Raw genomic sequence first — 18170 nt, 5'->3', positions numbered from 1 at the left:
CGCGCCTCCAGCACAGAAAAAGAGACAGACTGCGTTTGTTTTCTCCGATCAGCGCAGGTGAGTACGACGGGGGTGTGGCTTATGTTATCATGTTGCTATTGAAAACGTGTCGCTGCTGCGGTCAATCCAGGAGTGAGTAGGACTAGCACGACACCAATGCATCTGTTGCATGCGCCGCCAGCGAGCGCTGCTGAAATAGTGCATGGAAAATGCAGCTGTCAAGTCCTCATTACAACGGAACAAAGAAAAACGGGCGGTACCCTCTGGAAGCCGTGTTCAGTGTAAATGGTTCGAGGGCCACATATGCAGTCATGAGCCCCATGCGGCAGAAGTTCCCCCGCCCATATTGGAGAATGTGCCTCAAAAGCGGTCGTCGGCCAACGATCTTTATACATCAGTAATGGATTCTTCAGGCAGAGAAGAAGGCAGCCAGTGATGCCGCCGTCCGCCTGCCGAGTGCCCTGGTACTGCGTGATGAGCGCTGTCAAACTCCGCGGCGCCTCCAAAGAGCTACCTATGCATTGACGTAGTGGGGACGATAGCGGTTAGTTAAGAGTGTACAGTGAACGAAGCTACGGTGTTCACCATCCCGAGAGCGACAAAGGCAGCAAGACTCGTAGGGCTGCAGAAAAGTGTTCTGCCCCGTAGGGTCACCATTACGCGGAGCCTGCATAGAAGGTGGAGCGTCCCTGCCGGCTATTTCCAGCGACATGTTTCCACGAACGGTGAGCAATGAGAGTTGCGGCTGCGTTAGCCGGTTGTCAAAACCACCGATACAATTCCGCAAGGGCGCATCAAGTGCACTGACAGTTTTTTGGTAAGACACTTTGACGCGTTTCTTCTCTCTAAAGATTTGACACCTGTGCTTCTGGGTTAAAGGGAGAACCCGCCGCGGCGCAGATGTCAGGCATGTTGTCCCCTCTTGCTGCACCTATTACTGTCGGGTTTGACGTAGCAGTCGCAAGCTTTTATCCAGAAAACGGTAGGCATACAATATTTCCATCCTTCATTCTGAAATTCTGTGGCAATGAGCTCTGCTAACACCACAAGTCCAGTCAGGGCCTTGGGTAGCCGTGTGCAAGCGATGCTATTTATTTATTCCATGCGATGAGACGTCCAAAAGACACACATTAGCGACGAGCCAGGATAATCCATCACGTATAATGTGCAGGCAGTAACCGCGTCAGCGCCAATGAAGGCGAGCAGACGTCCGCTTATTAATCGCCTCATATCGTACTTGCTCGTTCTCATCTTCCACCCGTTGTGTGTAATACCTCAAATACAAGCCCCCCTCCCCCCTCTGGTGTGTGGATTCGCCTCTTATCTCTAGGAAAAATGAAAAAAACAGAAACCGTAGCTTGTGTTTTCGCTGTTTCATTATGTCTAGACGAGGCATTGCCGGACGTCTTCTTTTTCTTACGGTTAGTTTTGCAGCGTTTGTATTTGTCGGCACCACGAGTTATTGAGGCGTGATCATTCGCTACAACGCGGTGTGACGAGGTTCAGTCATGGACAGAGTTTACTAACAGAATACAACCATTTTTTTGACCACAAACGTATCCCGAATGGGTCTTTGAGTGTTTTCGTCACACAGACCTCGGTTTCGCTGCAGAAGGTCTAATAGACTTGCAGACCCCATGACTGATCTACCGAACGCTACGAATTTCCCGTCAAACGGCTGCAATGGTTTCAGCGTCACGTAGAACTGGCTTCCACCCTCTCCGGACGCGGCGTGGCACGCACCAAGAACTCCTAACGGGGGACAGCAACAAGAGCTAACAGAGCATCACTTACGCGCGAGAGTCACTCGGCGTCTCTCGTTCCATGATCCTCATTCTTTTCTCATATCTGAGCCCGTGTGTGCACAGCTTAGTACGAATGCCGAATGCTCACCGTCTAGGGGCAAGCCGCCTCAACCAACATTCTTGACTACACGGGCTCTGGTACGTACGGAATTAGCCTGATCTGCCTGAATTGTCTAGTGGCTCCATGGACGCCGGGATTGTCGACGCCCTCATGCTGCACCCATTCAAGAGATTTCGTGTGTAACGAACTGTGCACTGTTTATTAGCAAGAAGATCCATATTCTCCTTTCTACCGCCTGTCATGGGCTACCAGTCCGCCATACTCGTATGCCAGCCGCCGCAACTCTTCATCGATGCGGTGGCGTTCGAGCGTACGGCGATTAACTGTTAACATGGAACGATCGTGCGCGAACGATTAACCTGATTTGTCAATATTAGTTCGCGGGCGCGGATTCAGGCATGGCACACCCTTGCTGACGCATTGTTTGCCGTCCCCGAGAGTGTTCATACTAACCTGGGGCGTCGTGCTTCACTGCAAAGGTTTCCGGCTCCCCCAGAACTGTGCTTGTGCCGCTGTTCGCGCCACTTCCGTCAACGATGTCACCTGAGTTCACAGATGCGGCGGCAGTTTTCTCTACTTTTTGTTCCTGGGGCACAGCATCAGGTGCGGCAACTATCCTAGCTGATACTCTGGACGGTGACAGCTATTCACGGGCAGTTACCGCATTGGATCCATCCACCAGCGACGACACGATGAACGGGGCACCCGTCGTACTGGCCGCTCTGAGCCAAGCTCAGGAATCTGGCGCTTGTTTTGGGGACCTGCTGCTTGAATATCTCGAAGAGCACATCGAGAGCTTGTTCGTCGGTCGCCAGCGCGGTTCCACAACCCCCGGTATCCTTCGTAGTCTCTGTCATCTGCTCCGGCCTCGGCGTGCGCGAGCAAATGGCGAAGGTCACGCGACAGAAGGCGTTCCCAGAAGCCCTAATGGATGCGGCGACTTTTCCGGCCACCGCGCGTTCGATCTCGCTGTGCATTTGCGGATCATCTGGTGGTTAGAATGGCAGCAACTGAAAGCCCTGCTACAGAACTGCGAGTGCGTACGGGGATCAGCAACCGGTAAGTCCTCTTCTTGGTTGTCTTCTCCAATGTGAAAGAGTGTACCTTTGTTTCTGATTATCCACGGTCACTGAGTGTAAAGAGTAGGAGTCACGTGCAGTGAGCTCCGAAGGGACCGCACTTTGGTCGGAAGACCAGAGGACTTTGCGGCTGTCTGCACATACGTAAAATCCCGGTGTTTCCGGTCCTCAGTCGTATCTCAATCGAAGGTGTAGTGTCGGCCTGTCGCGGAACAGCACATGTGCGGGTTTGACTTCGCAATGTTCGTTAACTGTAACCATGAAGGTAATAAAGGAGACGTATCAGGCGTACCGCGCCCAAGCCACGAGCTTACCTTTGTCAGGAAGTTTCCCTTGGTAGAGGAACTCAGCAGACGCCCAATGCGCTACATCGTTTTTTGTTCTGAAGTACAAAACATCCTGAAGTATGGCAAGGAACGCACGTATCTTCTCCCGATAAATTTCTTGGAACAGCGATCGAAGCATAACAGCTGCCGAGGCTCCCCAGGCTTTCACTACTAGCAAAATTGTGGGCTAGTTCCTGTACTATGACCTGGACCCTCACACATGATTTTCCACCGGTAGCGACTTATCTCGGCCGCCCGATACTGCGCGTTGTTTCTCACAGCCTATGACGGCAGTGACTGCATACACACACCTCCATTATTCAGGATCCATTAATTTGAATACCGCGTGCTTATTGATCCTCTGCGCTTGCTTCTTCTTCCGTCCATGAGCAGTAGGCGTCTCATCCCCAGCTGATGGCGCATGGGAACTGAAGAATCAGTGTTGCCCAAGTTTGCTACAAGCACTTACGCCGCCATTCACATCAGCATAGAGCAACCAGTCCGCTGTGCTATGGTTCTTCAATTCGCCGCCGATATCGCGCGTACGCGCCCTTATCGTTGCCACTGCTTCTTCCTCGAATTCCTCCTTTGGTAAGGTAGCAGGAAGAGAGTGCCGGCACACGCTGGCTGAGGCGGGATTACCGAGAAAGCCCGTCAGGCACTGTGCCACGCGAACCGGCTGGCCATTACTCGTTAACGGGCAACGCTGAACTGACAAACTGTGCCCTGACGGCTGGTTTCTGGGACCCGGAGGAAGATACACCTCTGTGTCAATGTACTTTTCATCCCTCGCGTTTCGCACGTTTTTGTTTCTCCGTGCTGTGCAGATTAATTCTTGGGGCAGCGTTCTGTGTGCGACAGAGTCGAAGAGGACGCGGAGCCTGTTCGCGGTAACTGCGAGGCGCCGAAACGGCTTCGAAAGGGCTCTAACACGGTAGCTGCGACAATTTACACGGACAACGGCACTGGATTGTGAGCACCTCACCTGGCAGTGACACTCCACTTGTGGCGAGTGGGTGCTTGCAATCCACTGTACGAGATGTTTGACTGCTTGAAAGTCCGCGTTGTTGACATTACCGAACAAGTTAAGCCTTATGGACGGAGGCTTTGATACCTGATTGTTTGTTTCCACTGGCAAGACCGACACTGCAGGGCCGTGGGTGTGCCGGTTGGCACCATGCCGTAACAGCATTAACGTATTGACTGACCCAAGATCAAGGACAGCGTACTGGCCATGACGTGGGCGGAGGCCCACTGGTACACTGTGCGGGACTGTCATCGCTCTCTGTCACAGAACGTTCGTCTCTAGCAAGAACGGCCACGCGGCACAGGAGCCCATCGGCAAAGACATATCGTACAACATACTAAACATCCATCACCGGGTTTCTACGCAAGGAACTGCTTTCATGGTCGACGAGTCATTCCCTACGTAGCGATACTAGCTGAATGCTGAAGCGAAACGCAGCCGTATCACCGTCTCAGACGCATATGTAATACAACACTGTAGGTAGTCAAAATGTTTGTAGGAACAAGTCACGTAGCATGCACCTTGAGAACAGTACCTCACCGCGTGATAAACGTAGTTGTGCATCCCCCGCTGTCATCGTCACGGTACGACCTACTGAGGATCCGCATGTTTGCCTCAGAATTCTCCAGCATAGCCACCATCGCGGCTGACCTGTTCTGCTTGACTATTTGCGTCTACGGTTCCAATATGTAGTATTGAGGGGCGGCTGGATGACAAACTTTCCGCGGCCCCACGCCGTTGAATAACCCCGCATATATATCACAAATCCTAGCCCAGGTCGCGCATATGCCTTCTTGCCTGTTAACGATCTTTTGTATTCTATAGGCTCTCACGTCCACACTTCATTGTGGGTTTGCCGCCACTGTACTCTCGTGACACTACATCGTGAACAAGGAGGCTTTTTAGCTATCGACGTGTGTTCTGGTGTAGGCGGTTGGAGTATCGAAACTACGATGCTTCTTTTAGGGGTATTTCTAGCTTGAGCAGAGTGTCTCCTGGCTGGTGCCACATCTTCATGCGAACCACGACTGGTGTGGATTTCTGCTTGTGTAGACATCCAACCGTGCTGACATGGGCTGTGGGCCGGGTCATTTTAGGTCTCCGCTGATTCAGAGACTAGTGCGTCTGGACACACATGTCGGGAAAAAGCGGTACCGTACTCGAAGGCAAGCATTCTTCTGCTAGCCGTACACCAGTCTTTAGCGGGGCAAGGCCTCGATACGCCGTCCGTAGAAACGTGATCATGTAGGAAACGGGAGGATCGGACACACCTAGACACGGAGATGCTGCGGAGACGGGTTGCGGGCACGAGAGCGCTTTTGCTGACAACAGCACCGGATGCAAGGAGTCAGGTCCACTGAAGCCGCCAATAGCACGTGAGACATCTGCTCCCACGGTCCGCTGACCGTGCGGGCAGAATCCACACCAACCAAGCAATCTCACGAACGCATCTTTGCGTTGGATACAGGCGGCAATGACAGAAAGTAGATCTACCCAGACGCTGGGAAATACCCTTTCACTCGTAGTACCACTGATTTCGACGTGTCAAGCTGAGACTGAGCTGCTGTTTGCTGCTCTGTTGAAACAGCAGAAAGGAACAGACGCAGACTACGATAACCAGACACGTCATGCCTCGAGCTTCCGGAACCGACACGCTACGGCACTTCAGCTTTCCGTCTTCCAACGAGGATGCCCTGACTAAGCCGCGCAAGGAAGAAAGCTTTTGTGCATCTAACTTGCCGTGCTGCATCGCCATTTATGTTTATTCCCAGGATTGCTGAGCATGACGCGTGACCCCGTACACCAAACACCGTCGTTAACGCACGCACAAGCCGCTAGCTCCGAATGATGTGCCCGTGTAATTCGTATACACTGAGCTGATGTTGTCTTGAGTGGCCAACGCCGCAAGGTGTCCCTGCTGTGAATGTGGTATGGGAACCGAGCACAAGAATATGGGCAGAGCTTGGTGTACGTTCACAACATTGCTGGCCCGTGTCTACTAAAGGACTCAAATACAGTAGATTCGACACGTTTCCTAAAGAACGCGTAAGGGATGGGACGCCGGCCACTGACTCAACCGTGGGCGAGGGTGGAAGGTGAGGGCAACTACGGGCTGAGAAGACTGGCACTGAACCTAACCCCGTCAGCCGTATCGCCTTCACCGTGGGCACATCTTGTACCGCAAGTCATGTAGATTGAAAAACCGTCTTTGCAGCCAAGCTGGAGACCGGCGTTGCAGACACTTGGGACTTCGTTGGACACTGGCGCTCCCACGTGCATGTATGCCTCTCGCGGAGCCATTTTTTGCGCTCGAAGCTGGGACATCACATTACCGCTCTCCATATCCCTGGTCCAGCCTTGTGCAGCTCCCATTTCTGTGCGAGTGTCCAGCAGCCAGTGAACGCGCGCATTAGCCCGCCTGCCGAGAAGAGCTTGCTAGTTGGCGGCGTCTCCAGATTGCAGCTAGTGTGCGGTCAACAATAACCACTGACTGAGCACCGTGGATCATGTTCGACTAACGCAGAAGCATGCTTAGACGTGTGTGTAGTAGCTTCCAAGATATCAACCGCGCCGCCCCGTCGCCGAAGCATTCTCTCTTGAGACGAGGCCTTGCATACATCCTGGCATGTTGCTGCCAGTCTGGGGCTTTGTCTTTTTTGTTAGCGTGGTGGTGCCCCGTAGAGCCACCGCTTATAGGGAAGACCAACGAAATGCACACTTCGTGAGGCAAAGTGTTTCTTAGAACGTGCGCGCCACGTCGCATACTTGAACTAGGGTAGGATTCCTTTGAGACGAGATCTTCGCATACTGTCGCTCTGGGCGTTCGACGTGCACATATTGCACTAAACGTGGGAATTGCTAAATGTGAGAAACACTGTGTTCACTATGATGCCGCAGGCTGTTGCGAATTTGTTTGTATTTTCGACTGTTGCCTTAAACGGAGTTCTTGATCGCGCCAGGAGTCCACCCTCGATCATATGGCTGCGGTGTCTCGGGGTCCACAGCAACGAGGATCCACCACAAGGACCACACGCACAGCCGGTGGATACGCATTTTCCAACCTCTGATGTGGGAGAGAGAGAGTGGAAGCTTGATAAGGCCTCTTCCGTAGTAGAGGAACAACCTGCTGAGCATTCTAGGAGGTGGAAACGTCCGATTAGCGAGGCGGGGTGTTGCGCCGGCTCGGAGGTCCTCCTCAAGCCGTTAGGTACGGGCGACAATTGCGAGCGTGTCATTGTCTCTAGGGCTCGCCTTGGACTACATGGAGGGTCAAGGCGAGTCGAGTTCCGCGCTGTGGATCCCCAATCGTTACTATGGACCTCCTCTGAGCTTCGACTTTCGGATGCCGGGGAAACTCCGCCGAAGTGGTGGGCATCCAGTTTTCCGGGTCTTGACATATCGCGTGTTGTGCATAGCGCTGTGCTACGAGAAGCACAGTCAAGGATGCATATTCTGCTGTCCTGGATTATCGGCGACCCCCAGAAGATGCCATATACTCAATGCCAAGAAGGTAAAGACGAACCTGAGTGTGGGTGTGGGATTCGCCCCCGGACGGGTAGACAGAGCTCTTGAACGGCTGGAGGCAACATAGTGATTCTTTGTTGCTCTCAACCGTGAGCAGGAACAATAGTCCTGGGGGCCCGTTGCTCTTGGTCTGCCACAACGTGGATTTGGGGCAACGACCTTCACGTGTACTTCGCGGTGCCAAATATGGATTCTCAGCAGCTTGCGAGACAACTACTGGGAAAGTGTAATACCGATCCGTAGGCACATGCGCCGCATACATTGGACGCTGCCCCACCATAATCACGCCTTTCTTGCGTAAGTCGAGTGGCACTCACGTGTTTCTGTGCAGTTGAACCGGCACCCGACAGACGGCAGCAATATCTTTTGGCAACTCTGGGAATGCACGGACAGACACTGTCCAGGTGTCCCACACCTCACTGCACGGTTTTGCCTGCTTCAGGTGCGGCAGGGGGATGGAGGCAAACCATCTAAACTCTGGTGTTGTCTGGGTTCTGCATGTTCTCAGGAGCAGTGTATCTGTCCGTGATGGTGACGTACATCGAACAGGACGAGCCTCAAAGGGTGTCGTTTTTGCCAATAAGGTTTCTGTCTCTCCTGTCATCACTCGACGACACGGGTTCAGCGCCTCAACAGTCCGCGTCAACTATCCCAGAGGATGATGAGCGGTCGGCCTACATCCTTCCGTGGCAAGCCCTGAAAAACCATATCTTTTTGCCCCCTGGGTACATGGGAGAGGGCCGTTGGGTGCGCTCCGAAGGGCTGACTCCCATGACAAAGTTGGGGAGCGCATACGGGGTACCCAGTAATGTCCTTCAGCCTGGCCAGCGAGTCACATTGGCTTGTGTTGCACCCAGAGACCCCGTGCTGCTGCTACCTCCGCTTGATGACGTGCCAAGGAGTAAGATCTTCTTAGCTGGACTGAGACCTCGTCGCTACTGCTGTCACTAGCTAGGCACCATGCTGTCTCTGTTCTCCTGAGGTGTGACAGACATGAACGATAGAGAATCACAAACGCATGGCGCAGGCATTGCCAATACCCGTGTCGCATCTGCACCGAGACGGGTTCAACATGGAATCAGACGTTGCGTTCCTGAGTCTTTGAGCCGATTGGTACACTTGTTAGTGGTATGTCTCTCAAGTTGCCAGTCAGCTGAGATACGAATGCGGCATGAAGTAATGTTACTCAGCTCCACCCGGCGCACAGTGAGGCCGCTTTTAACGCCAGGTACTACTGTTGGACTTGGCGGTCGCGCTTCACTAATGAGCGAGAACTCCTTCTGTGGAGCCTTGCGCCTAGATTGATCATGAAATGAGAATGCGTGACTGCGGTGCGACTTGATTAAGTCCTGCAGGTCTCCAAACGACTCAGCCGGGGGCGTGGTGCAGCTGCTACGCGAGTCCGGGCGACTGCAGCAAATAAAGGACATCAGAATCATTTGCCTCGTTACGAACCAGGAATCGGGTTTCCAGCGATAGATCGCATCCTGAATAGCAGATCAGCCCCACGATATGGAATCGCAGCCGCCTCAACAGGGATCACGGCAGACCCGGGGGATGCTCAGGGCAACAGCGACGAAAACGAAACTGAGGTTAATGCTCCCCCACAAGCCGAACTTGAAGATTTGACAGCTAAAATGGCTTCCATTTTTCTAGCCGAAGAGGATGGTTTAGGGTTTTCACTGCCCGTTCCGGTCCTTGTGGATGACATTTTCTTTATGTTCATCGAACCTAATGGGGACTCGTCACCACGACTAATCGCTGATTTGCACGTACGTCCGTGTGTGGAGCCCATTCATCCCCCATTGTTACACGAGGCAGAGGATGTCCCAGTGGAGCCGAAGCAGGGCACTGGAGGAAGGAGAGGCTTCTTCAGGTGGTTATTCGGCAAGGGAGAAACTACAGAAATTAAGGAGAGCCGCAGCGACATGGTGCGCCGCTGCAAGCTTAAGCGGGTAACAGTAGTTGAAATCAAAGGCACCGAGGCTTTGATGTCTCCCAAGCATCTGAAGATGGCATTGCTTCAAATAAGGAGTCGTCTGCTGACAGACACAGACTGCGTCATTTCCACTGTTCCACGTGCACCGCCAAGGCGTGGCGCGGCAAGAGCTGGTATCAGACAGCAGGTGACTGTTCAACTGGTGTGTCCATCGGTCGAGGAGATTTCAATAGTAATAAGTGAGCCTTTCGTGCTTCCATGGGACCGGGATTAGGTTGTTGAGCGCCAGCCAACGTTGCATTTCCTTACGAAGGAAAGCCAGTAAAACAAAGACATCCGAGCACGAGTTTCGGTATGCCACCCCGGCAACAGCGCTGCGGCGGATGCCCACGATGTTAATAAGAGGCTCACCCAATATCGAAATGGGATCTAGACAGCTGAGAGCTGCACTAACGTGAACAGTGTGCCAGAAAGAGGTGGCAGCGTATCACCCAGCCAGTGGTTTCGATACGGCCGGCTCTTGTTCCAGGAGTGGTTTTCAATTGTTGCTACAGTCGGGAGGCTCCGTACCAAAACAAATGACCTTGACAGACGCTTTGATCATGATACTCATGATGCGGAAGAGATTGCACCATCCTCAGGACGGGTGGCCAGCATTTTGTAGGCACAATGGCGAAACTGGAGGGCTGAAGGGGGAGAGCAACGTACTACATCAACGCACAGGCAGAATTAATGAGTGTGTGCAGAGACGGAACAGCAAGCTGAAGTGTTCAGTGTGAAGACCCGTGGGGTCCTCAGGCTTGTCCCTTTGTATCTGTCGAGGCTTGTGGTGATGCGCTGCTATGTGGCTTAAAATTCAGGAGAAAAAGAAAATGCTGACAAGGCTTACAAGCTGTTCAAGCGCCGGCGAGTTGCGCAACTGGAGGCGACTGTCAGTGGCGCGATTTTGGGAATGCTTACAACTTACGCGGGGTTTCGAGGTTTTACCAAAGATCCACAGAGGACTAAGGAGTTCTTTGGTGATGTGATCGGAGAGCAACACGCTGAGCAGAGCAACCCGGAGACGTTTTTCCCATCAGAAAATGATCTTTATCATCTGATGGGAGTCAAAAATATTCCGCGAATTGTAGCGTTTCGTAAGAAGGACCGGCGGATAGGCAATAGTGGCTTGGCAGTCAACATCGGCTTGAGCGTGATGACACTCGCTGTGGTCGCCACGGCTACGCTCCTTGGCATGAAAATGGCGCGAGGCTCATGGCACATACTTAGGAACCGGATGCGGATGTCGAAACTAAGGAAAGAGCTCGAGAGACCTCTAATAGGGGCGCACGATTCTGATGCGCCACGAGAAACAGGAGGGGAGCAGGAGTGCGCAACGAAGGACGTTATCTTTCTACAGCTGTTGTATTAGAACATTTTCCGAAAGAGAGAGAGTGAAGTTGACCTTCGGCTAGGCAAGAGCCAGACGGACGTGACGCGCCATTCGAGGTGTGCTTCCGAACACTGCGATGTATCCCATGCTGACTGTGCCGGGGCCCCTCGCGTCTGATTGCTTGACGGCGCGTGGTTTCTTGACGTACATCCATCGTTCGTATCTTCAACCGCCGTCTCATTCCCTATTCGACGATAGGCAGTCTCCCAACGTCGGAAGATCTGCCGCGTGAGTACACACGTAGTACAGACAAACAGATGGGTGACACTGCCAGTTTTTCGCACACGCGGGTCAAACATAAATGAAGATAAATTAAGAGGCGGCTTTTTTCGCTTGCTGAAGTCATCCAGCCAACTCGGCAATGTAGTTAAGAGTCAGGGATTAGGTAGTCCGGCCTAGCTGCCCAGAAGGGCTTTCGCTTTCTGCGCCTCGATCCGACCACACACGTGACACTATCCTTGTCAGCAATGAAGTGCTTTCCTCGTCCTCATACGTTCGATATTGATGTTGATTATGCTTTAACACAGAAGAGACGATTTTTCTCGTCGGTAAGTAGACGATAGTCCGAGAAGTCTGCTCGTGACCTTGTTCAACGCGTCGCGCGCTCGTCACGCTAGAAAGAGAGCGCGGGTGGGTGACACACACGTGCTGCACGGGAAAAAGAAGCGAACAAGAGGGCTCATAAGTTGAGTGCTCCACAACTTTAAAATGAGTAAAACGCATCGAACAAAACAAGAAACAGTCGTTCTATCATACGACGTGCCTGCGAACCGCAGAACCGCATGCAGCGGATGTCCAGCTGTCTGACAGGAGACTTGTAGGGAAATGGTATGGGTCGTCTTCTGGGCGAGATTGCGGGCGCATTGTCTGAAACGCACAAAGGAACATGCTCGAGCTCCTGATTTCGTATGCTGTTTGACCGCTTTTTCTTCGTACTCGAGTCTGGCACTCTTCTTGCGAGGGTACCCGTTGTGTGTCTCATGCAACCATTTCTGTGCGGAGGCAGCTGTCTCTTGGGGGGTCGAGCGACCGAACACCACGCATTTGATAGCACACGTCGTTCACTGTATAAGCTCCTTCCCGAAACCAGTGCTTTTGCAAATGAACTCACTTTGTTGCTCCGACTTTATTAGTGGCTAGATCGTGGAAGGCCGACCCTTTCTTCATGTGGTCACTGTGGTGGCGAGTGTGCGGGTAACAAGGGGACTCCCAAGCCACAGATCCCGTTGTACACGTAAGCATAGTAAGTTTCCTCCATTTGGATCGGAGGCGGCCCTCCGACCATCTTGCTCAGTTTTCAAAGAAAAGCCATGAGCCTTGGCAGCCGGCTTGTCCGAATGGAGCGGGTCCTTCTAAGGGTGACGAGGCACAACCGCTGTTGGTGTACCAGTGGCTCTTCTCTGCTGAGAATCAGCTTTTCAGGAGGAGGCTTCTCTTCGTCAATAGTGCTCTGTCGTGCCAGCGCTTTTCGTGTCGCTCCGTCCGTGTCGATTTTCCTTTTGTCAGCGGTCCTGCCCTTGGAGATATGCGGGGCAATTCTTCGGTGTCGCCGCGAGATGCAGACCTTCCCTCGCTGCATTTTCTTCTAGCCAGTGTTTTCGTCTTTTCCGTCTTGGTTTTTCCTGCTTCGTCTGTTTGTCAGGACCCCTGTCTTCCACACGTCTTTCATGCAGCGTGCGGCGGAGGGATCGCGGAATACCGAAGTGATTGCCACCGCACCAGCTGGCCCTGTTTCCGCCCTACGCATTCTTCTCCTTTTCTTGCCAAACATTCTTTCTTGTCTTCTCTCACTTCCGGTTCTCGGTTCAGGACCCACAAAGTGCTGGCTTCTCTCAAAAGCGGTGGTCAGTCATACAGATACAGGTCCGCCCGCCACCGACTGTGCGATCAACCTAGTCAAGGCGTCAACTGGTGCACGTTTCTGTACCCGTCCATTTTTCTCAGCCTTGGAGCAGCTGCACACAGGAGACGAACACGGTTGCGGCAAACACCTCCAGCCGCCGCAGAAGCGGCTGCCAAGACTCTCCGCGGTGTTCGTGGAGGCATCGGCGGCGACCCGCGAAAAGCGAGGTGTTTTGCCGGCGACCATCTGCGAGAAGACACGCGTGGAGACAAATCGAGTCGGCGATGCAGTCGCCTTCGGAATTGTTTTCCCGGCAATGGAGGAGAAACCCGAGGCCGGCCGGAAGGGGCCTCCACACCCACCGCAGAGACAGCTCTGTGCGCCACTGCGGATCCTGATGAGCGCAATCCCCGAGAGTCCGTTGACACAATCTATGCTCTCAGCAGCAACGCAAGCTCGACAAACTCCTTCTCCCCTTCGGCAATAGCTGTGTGGAGAGTTTCAGGACCTTTGGCTCACGCCGTGTTGCGCCTGCTGATGGCGAAGCCTGTGCCGCGGATACACCAAACGCAGCCAGGCGGTGGACAGGCACCTTTTCCGCGCAGCCCCGTGGAAGCCCCAGTTCCTGATGCTTCGGCGCTGGATGCCTCGAGCGGGCGCGCAGGAGAAAGCCGGCGCTGGCGCGATGGGGAGAGGCAGTGTGAAATGGAGCCAGCCAATGAGGGAATAGACGAGATGGAATGGCGCAGGACGGGGCCTCCCGCAGAGGATTCGACAGGAGCCGATATAGCTCGCGGCTCACCGGCAGGGGAGGACGGACACCGCGGATGGGACGACGGGAACGCGCAACAGGAAGTAAATTTTGGAGACACTTTTGTCCTTCCCCCTTTACCACCAGAGCGAGTGGCGACCTTCTACAAGGCCTGGGATTGCTTTAGTGGCAGCGAGCCTGTGCCCCTGGACGATGTCGTCCTTCTCCGGTTTGACGCCCCAAGGTCCGCAACAGGTGAGCATCCAGCTTGGGTCTAATGTGCGTCTTTACGTGCAGAGTTCCATCTCGATTTCTGCCTTCGATGTGGGATCTGCGGGACAGGGCACGAGCCTGGCGTCGATGCCGTTTGCCTTTGGAGTTCTACCGCACTCGCGCGAGACTCAGCGGAAACACATTCTTTCCTCGTCTCTCCCTTAGTCGCATTGACCAGCTAGCAAATCGTGCACTGTTGGGCCTGTCTACGCCGGCGATCTGCGGCGGTCCGTCCGTCCGTGGCGCTGCCTACATAGGTCGCGGTACCTTGTCACCACTGCGTGTTGTTCTATCGCACATTTTCCAATGTTCGCGACGACATTCGCTTTTATTGGTTTTTTCGCTTGCAGGAGAAGACATAGTCGAGATCCATTCGCATGGAAGCCGCGCAGGCATTGCTGCTGTGCTGCGCTTTTTTGAGGGGCTGGCGCGTGCTTTTAGCGCCCTCCGCGACCCTAGCACGGCCGCGGCCAAACGCCGAGAAGCCGTGTGGGAGCGAGCGCCTGGACCCCCAGGTGCAGTGGAGGACAGAAGCAAAAGCCAACCGCGCGAGGGAGACAGACGCCACGGGTACCTCGCTCTCTGTTCGTCGTTTCGGCCTCGCATCGCACCGGCGGCTGCCAAGCCGGCCCTTCCTTTACAGCAGCATTCGGCGCCGCCCTGCGAGGTATCGTATGCAGCGCCGCTTGCCGGCGAATTCGAGAACGGCGCATCTCGTGCAGGCGTCGCGACGGAGTGCTGGCGACGTGCGCTGCTACTGCAAGCGCTTCGCAAGGCATCACCGTCACCTGCGGCTGCGAAAACCCGCCTGAAGACGCACGCAGATGCTGCGCGCGGTGGCGACAGCCAAATGGCTTCACGCAAGATGAACGACGAGAGGGACTCATTGTGCGTCAGTGACTGCGGACAATTACGAGCTGCAGAGGCGGGCGAATTCACGTTCCGCGCGTACGTTAACGGCAAAATCGAAAACATTCAACAGATGGAGGCGCTCGCGGATCTTCTCAACGTAAGCGGTCGGCTACGTCGCGATCCCACCTTTCTTCATAGATACACTCACTAAACGGTGTTTTTATATTGAGCCGCCGGTTGTACGCCGCGTGGTGGTTCCTGAGCGCGGTCTGCTACACATCAAGGCAGAAGCTTGGATCCTCTCCTGCCCTGCCGTCTGTGCAATAATTCTGCGGCCCTACCCTACTACCCCTCATTCTATCCTCCCCCCCCTCTCGCCTCCCACATCCTCCTCAGCGGTTCCAGTTTGCGGGGCGACTCGCGTCTTCAGCCGCATGTGCATTCGTGCTGTCATGCGTTTGGCGACCCCATGCAGGCTGACACCGTGAGTCAGCATCGCCTTGCCCTCCGGCGCCTGCGACGCCAACCTCGGGAAGTGCGCGAAGTTCTGGACAGATGGAAGGCGCGTTTACAGGAGGCCCTGGCCTTCTCCGAGGCGTCCCTGGAGATCGGTGACGATGCACAAGAGGCCGATGGGGAGCTCGCGCGAGGCTGGGGAGCTGCACGCGCCGACGCACTCGTTCGCGACCTCTTGCTTGAAGTGCGCTCGCACCTCGAGCTGGGAGAGAGGGAGGAGCTGTGCCGCACAGGCGTGAAGGTTGTTTTCTGTGGCCCTCCAAATGCAGGTAAGACGGCGCCGCTCGTTCCTCATGTCGCCGAGTAACCGTCGAGAAGCTGGGTAAAAGTGGCCTCTGCTCGCGCATCAGGGAGACAGCCACATGGAAAAGATGAGGGCACGCTGGGATCAACTGTTTGCACGGACGCATCGACCGCAAACTCCCGAAATCCCCTTCTGCTCGCGTCGGGAATACAGAGGGTGATTTTCCTGTTTTCATGACGTTGCGTACCTGTGTGTCTGGTCTGCAGGCAAAAGTACGTTTTTCAATGGCCTGATCGGCCGCGACACTGCCATAGTTTCCCCTATCGCCGGCACCACTCGAGATGTGCTAACGAGCGCTGTCCAGCTTCTGGGTTCCAAAGTTGTCTTCACGGACACCGCGGGTCTCAGGCCCCTGGCGCGGGACAGTGTGACCCGGCCACCGGGTGCAGTGGCTCCGCACGCAGCTCATGCTGCGGCAGAGGCGGGCGACGAGAGCAGCGGAGGCGTTCGATTGGAGCGACCCTCCGACCCCCTCTCGCCACATGAGCAGCGCGGCGGAGACCCAGACAGGGCCGAGCGCACACGGCTGGAAGATTCCTCGGCACACGCGTTTCGACGCGAGCGGGAGGCGGAGGCGCTGGAAAGGATGCAAGCGAGCAGAGGGGGCACAGAAGGCACTGCACGGCAGGACCGCTCAAGGGTTCTGCTACACACGTCTGCCCCCCCTGCGGAACGTGGGGAGTCGGGTGCTGCTGATCCTCTAGAGCGGGAAGGCATCGCGCGTGCCGTTCGTACAGCGGGGGACGCGGATATTTTGGTCATCCTTCTTGAGGCTCGCGCCACACGTGAGGAGACGCTTACGGGCGCCCAGAAGTTCTTGCGTGCGTTCAAAGCTTCATTTGAGTCCTCGTCTCTTGAGCGCGACGAGGTGGTAGGAACGAAGGAGCGTCGCATTTTCGTTGTTCTCAATAAGGCCGATCTGTGGGTGCCCGCCATGGACTACAGCAAGGAGTCGCATGAGCTTCCCCCGTCCGCGACCAGCTCTCAGCCACGCTGTGTCGTGCTCGGGGCGACACACGTGCGGAGCGCCTCGAGCGTGAGGGGCACTGGCACAGACACAGGCACTGCGGCGCGCTTCTCTGACAAGTGTCTCCCTCCGGCGACGGGCTGTTCCACAGCTCGCGTCCCTGCTGTCCCTCCGGACACAACTTCGCCATCTTCGCCTGACACCGAATCCAGGCTTTCGACATCTTCTGCCAAGCCCGAACCTTCGGTGGATGCTTTCGCAGACTTGCTTGTGGACCTCGAAGACGTTGTGAAATCCGAGCTCGCGCCTTTGCTCTCCGCCGAGCTGGTGCCGGTGTCGAGTGTCTCGGGAGGGGCGAATAGCGGCTCCAGTTGTGACCGAAGATCCCCGAATGCGGAGTACCACATGGACACGGCGGAGAAGACGGCGTCTCGCCCGTTCGTGTTGCCGGCGTCGGGAAAGCTGAAGTGGAATGTTTCAGCTTTGCAGGCGCTTCTGTCCCGTGCTGCGGCGGACCTTATATCTCCCAAGTCAATCATTTCCTCAAAGAAAACACGTTGGGACAAGGTCGGAGGGGAAGCAGGAGCTGCGCGAGGCGGCAACGCCTCAGACGGAGGCGATGAGGACGGCTGTGAGGAGAACGTCGCGCTTTTGAGTGGAAGGAGGCTGCTGGAGGCTCTGCGGGGGCTTGCAAAGTGTTTGAGCAGCTTCTTGACACGCGAGTCTGAGGAAGAGCGGAATGAAGACCTTCGGTAAGCGGGGTGCCTCCGCGTGGCAGACGCAGTTGAATCAGCATTTGTGAATCATCATTTGAAAGCTGAATTGTCTCTTTTCTCTTGGGGTCCATTTCTCTATTTTACTGTTCCTGCAACTCACTGGCGCTACGCACCGCTCGACGCATGTATGTTTTTCCTCTCCCTCCAGCCGTGGCGTGGTCTAATGCTGTCTGGTTTTCCCATATGGCCGCATTCTGTTCACCAGCACTCAGATGCGTCTGTGTTTATGCTCGCACGGCCGTGGCTCTAATGTCTCAATTTTTTTTCCCCTCGGTTCATCATATTTCAGGCGCACTGTTTCTGTCGGTTTTTTTACTCGTTCACGCCTCTGCTTCGCGGGTGTTGCGAAGTTTCCCCCTCGTTCTCTCTCTCTCGCCTTGCAGATTTCGTTTGGTCGCCTGCTTTACTCCGACGGTGTCCCTTGTGCGTTGGTGCCGACTTGCATTGTTTGCCTCGTTTGCTAGAGCCTGCTTTTTATGTCGTGAGTGCTGTCGGCCTCTTTTCTTTTCTGCAGGCGCGCGCTGCGGCTGCTGCGGCAGCGTCTGCTAGGCGAGACGCGGCCCGGCGAGCACACCGAAGCAGTCCTGGACGTGCTTTTCAGTTCTTTCTGTGTCGGCAAATAGCGCACAATGCGCATCAGTCCTTTCGAATGCTTTTTCACGGGGGTGAACGTTATGCAAGGCGGGACCGTGAC

The 18170-nt window shown here is 54.8% G+C and overlaps 3 protein-coding genes across 3 annotated transcripts; 2 read left to right on the top strand and 1 right to left on the bottom strand.

Annotated features, from left to right (window-relative positions):
* Nucleotides 1-1522: 1522 nt before the first annotated feature.
* BESB_065060 (peptidylprolyl isomerase domain-containing protein) lies at nt 1523-2843 on the bottom strand (the record flags this gene model as incomplete). The annotated part of the gene is made up of 3 exons (XM_029364901.1): nt 1523-1752; nt 2320-2409; nt 2528-2843. 3 exons carry the CDS (start codon nt 2841-2843, stop codon nt 1523-1525), a joined length of 636 nt encoding a protein of 211 aa, XP_029218484.1.
* A 4717-nt stretch (nt 2844-7560) lies between these two features.
* Nucleotides 7561-11173, top strand: BESB_065050 (uncharacterized protein; the record flags this gene model as incomplete). Its single annotated transcript, XM_029364900.1, has 4 exons — nt 7561-7666; nt 8332-8724; nt 9171-10001; nt 10623-11173. 4 exons carry the CDS (start codon nt 7561-7563, stop codon nt 11171-11173), a joined length of 1881 nt encoding a protein of 626 aa, XP_029218483.1.
* A 2569-nt stretch (nt 11174-13742) lies between these two features.
* Nucleotides 13743-18099, top strand: BESB_065040 (uncharacterized protein; the record flags this gene model as incomplete). The annotated part of the gene is made up of 5 exons (XM_029364899.1): nt 13743-14043; nt 14412-15070; nt 15389-15698; nt 15940-17452; nt 17991-18099. The coding sequence occupies 5 exons, from the start codon at nt 13743-13745 to the stop codon at nt 18097-18099; spliced, it is 2892 nt and encodes a 963-aa protein (XP_029218482.1).
* Between the last annotated feature and the right edge of the window lie 71 nt (nt 18100-18170).

The sequence above is a fragment of the Besnoitia besnoiti genome, chromosome VI (assembly GCF_002563875.1).
Source record: "Besnoitia besnoiti strain Bb-Ger1 chromosome VI, whole genome shotgun sequence".
Classification (NCBI taxonomy): Eukaryota; Apicomplexa; class Conoidasida; order Eucoccidiorida; family Sarcocystidae; genus Besnoitia; species Besnoitia besnoiti.
Note: the sequence above shows the minus strand (reverse complement) of the source record. Positions and strands in the feature narration are given on the sequence as shown.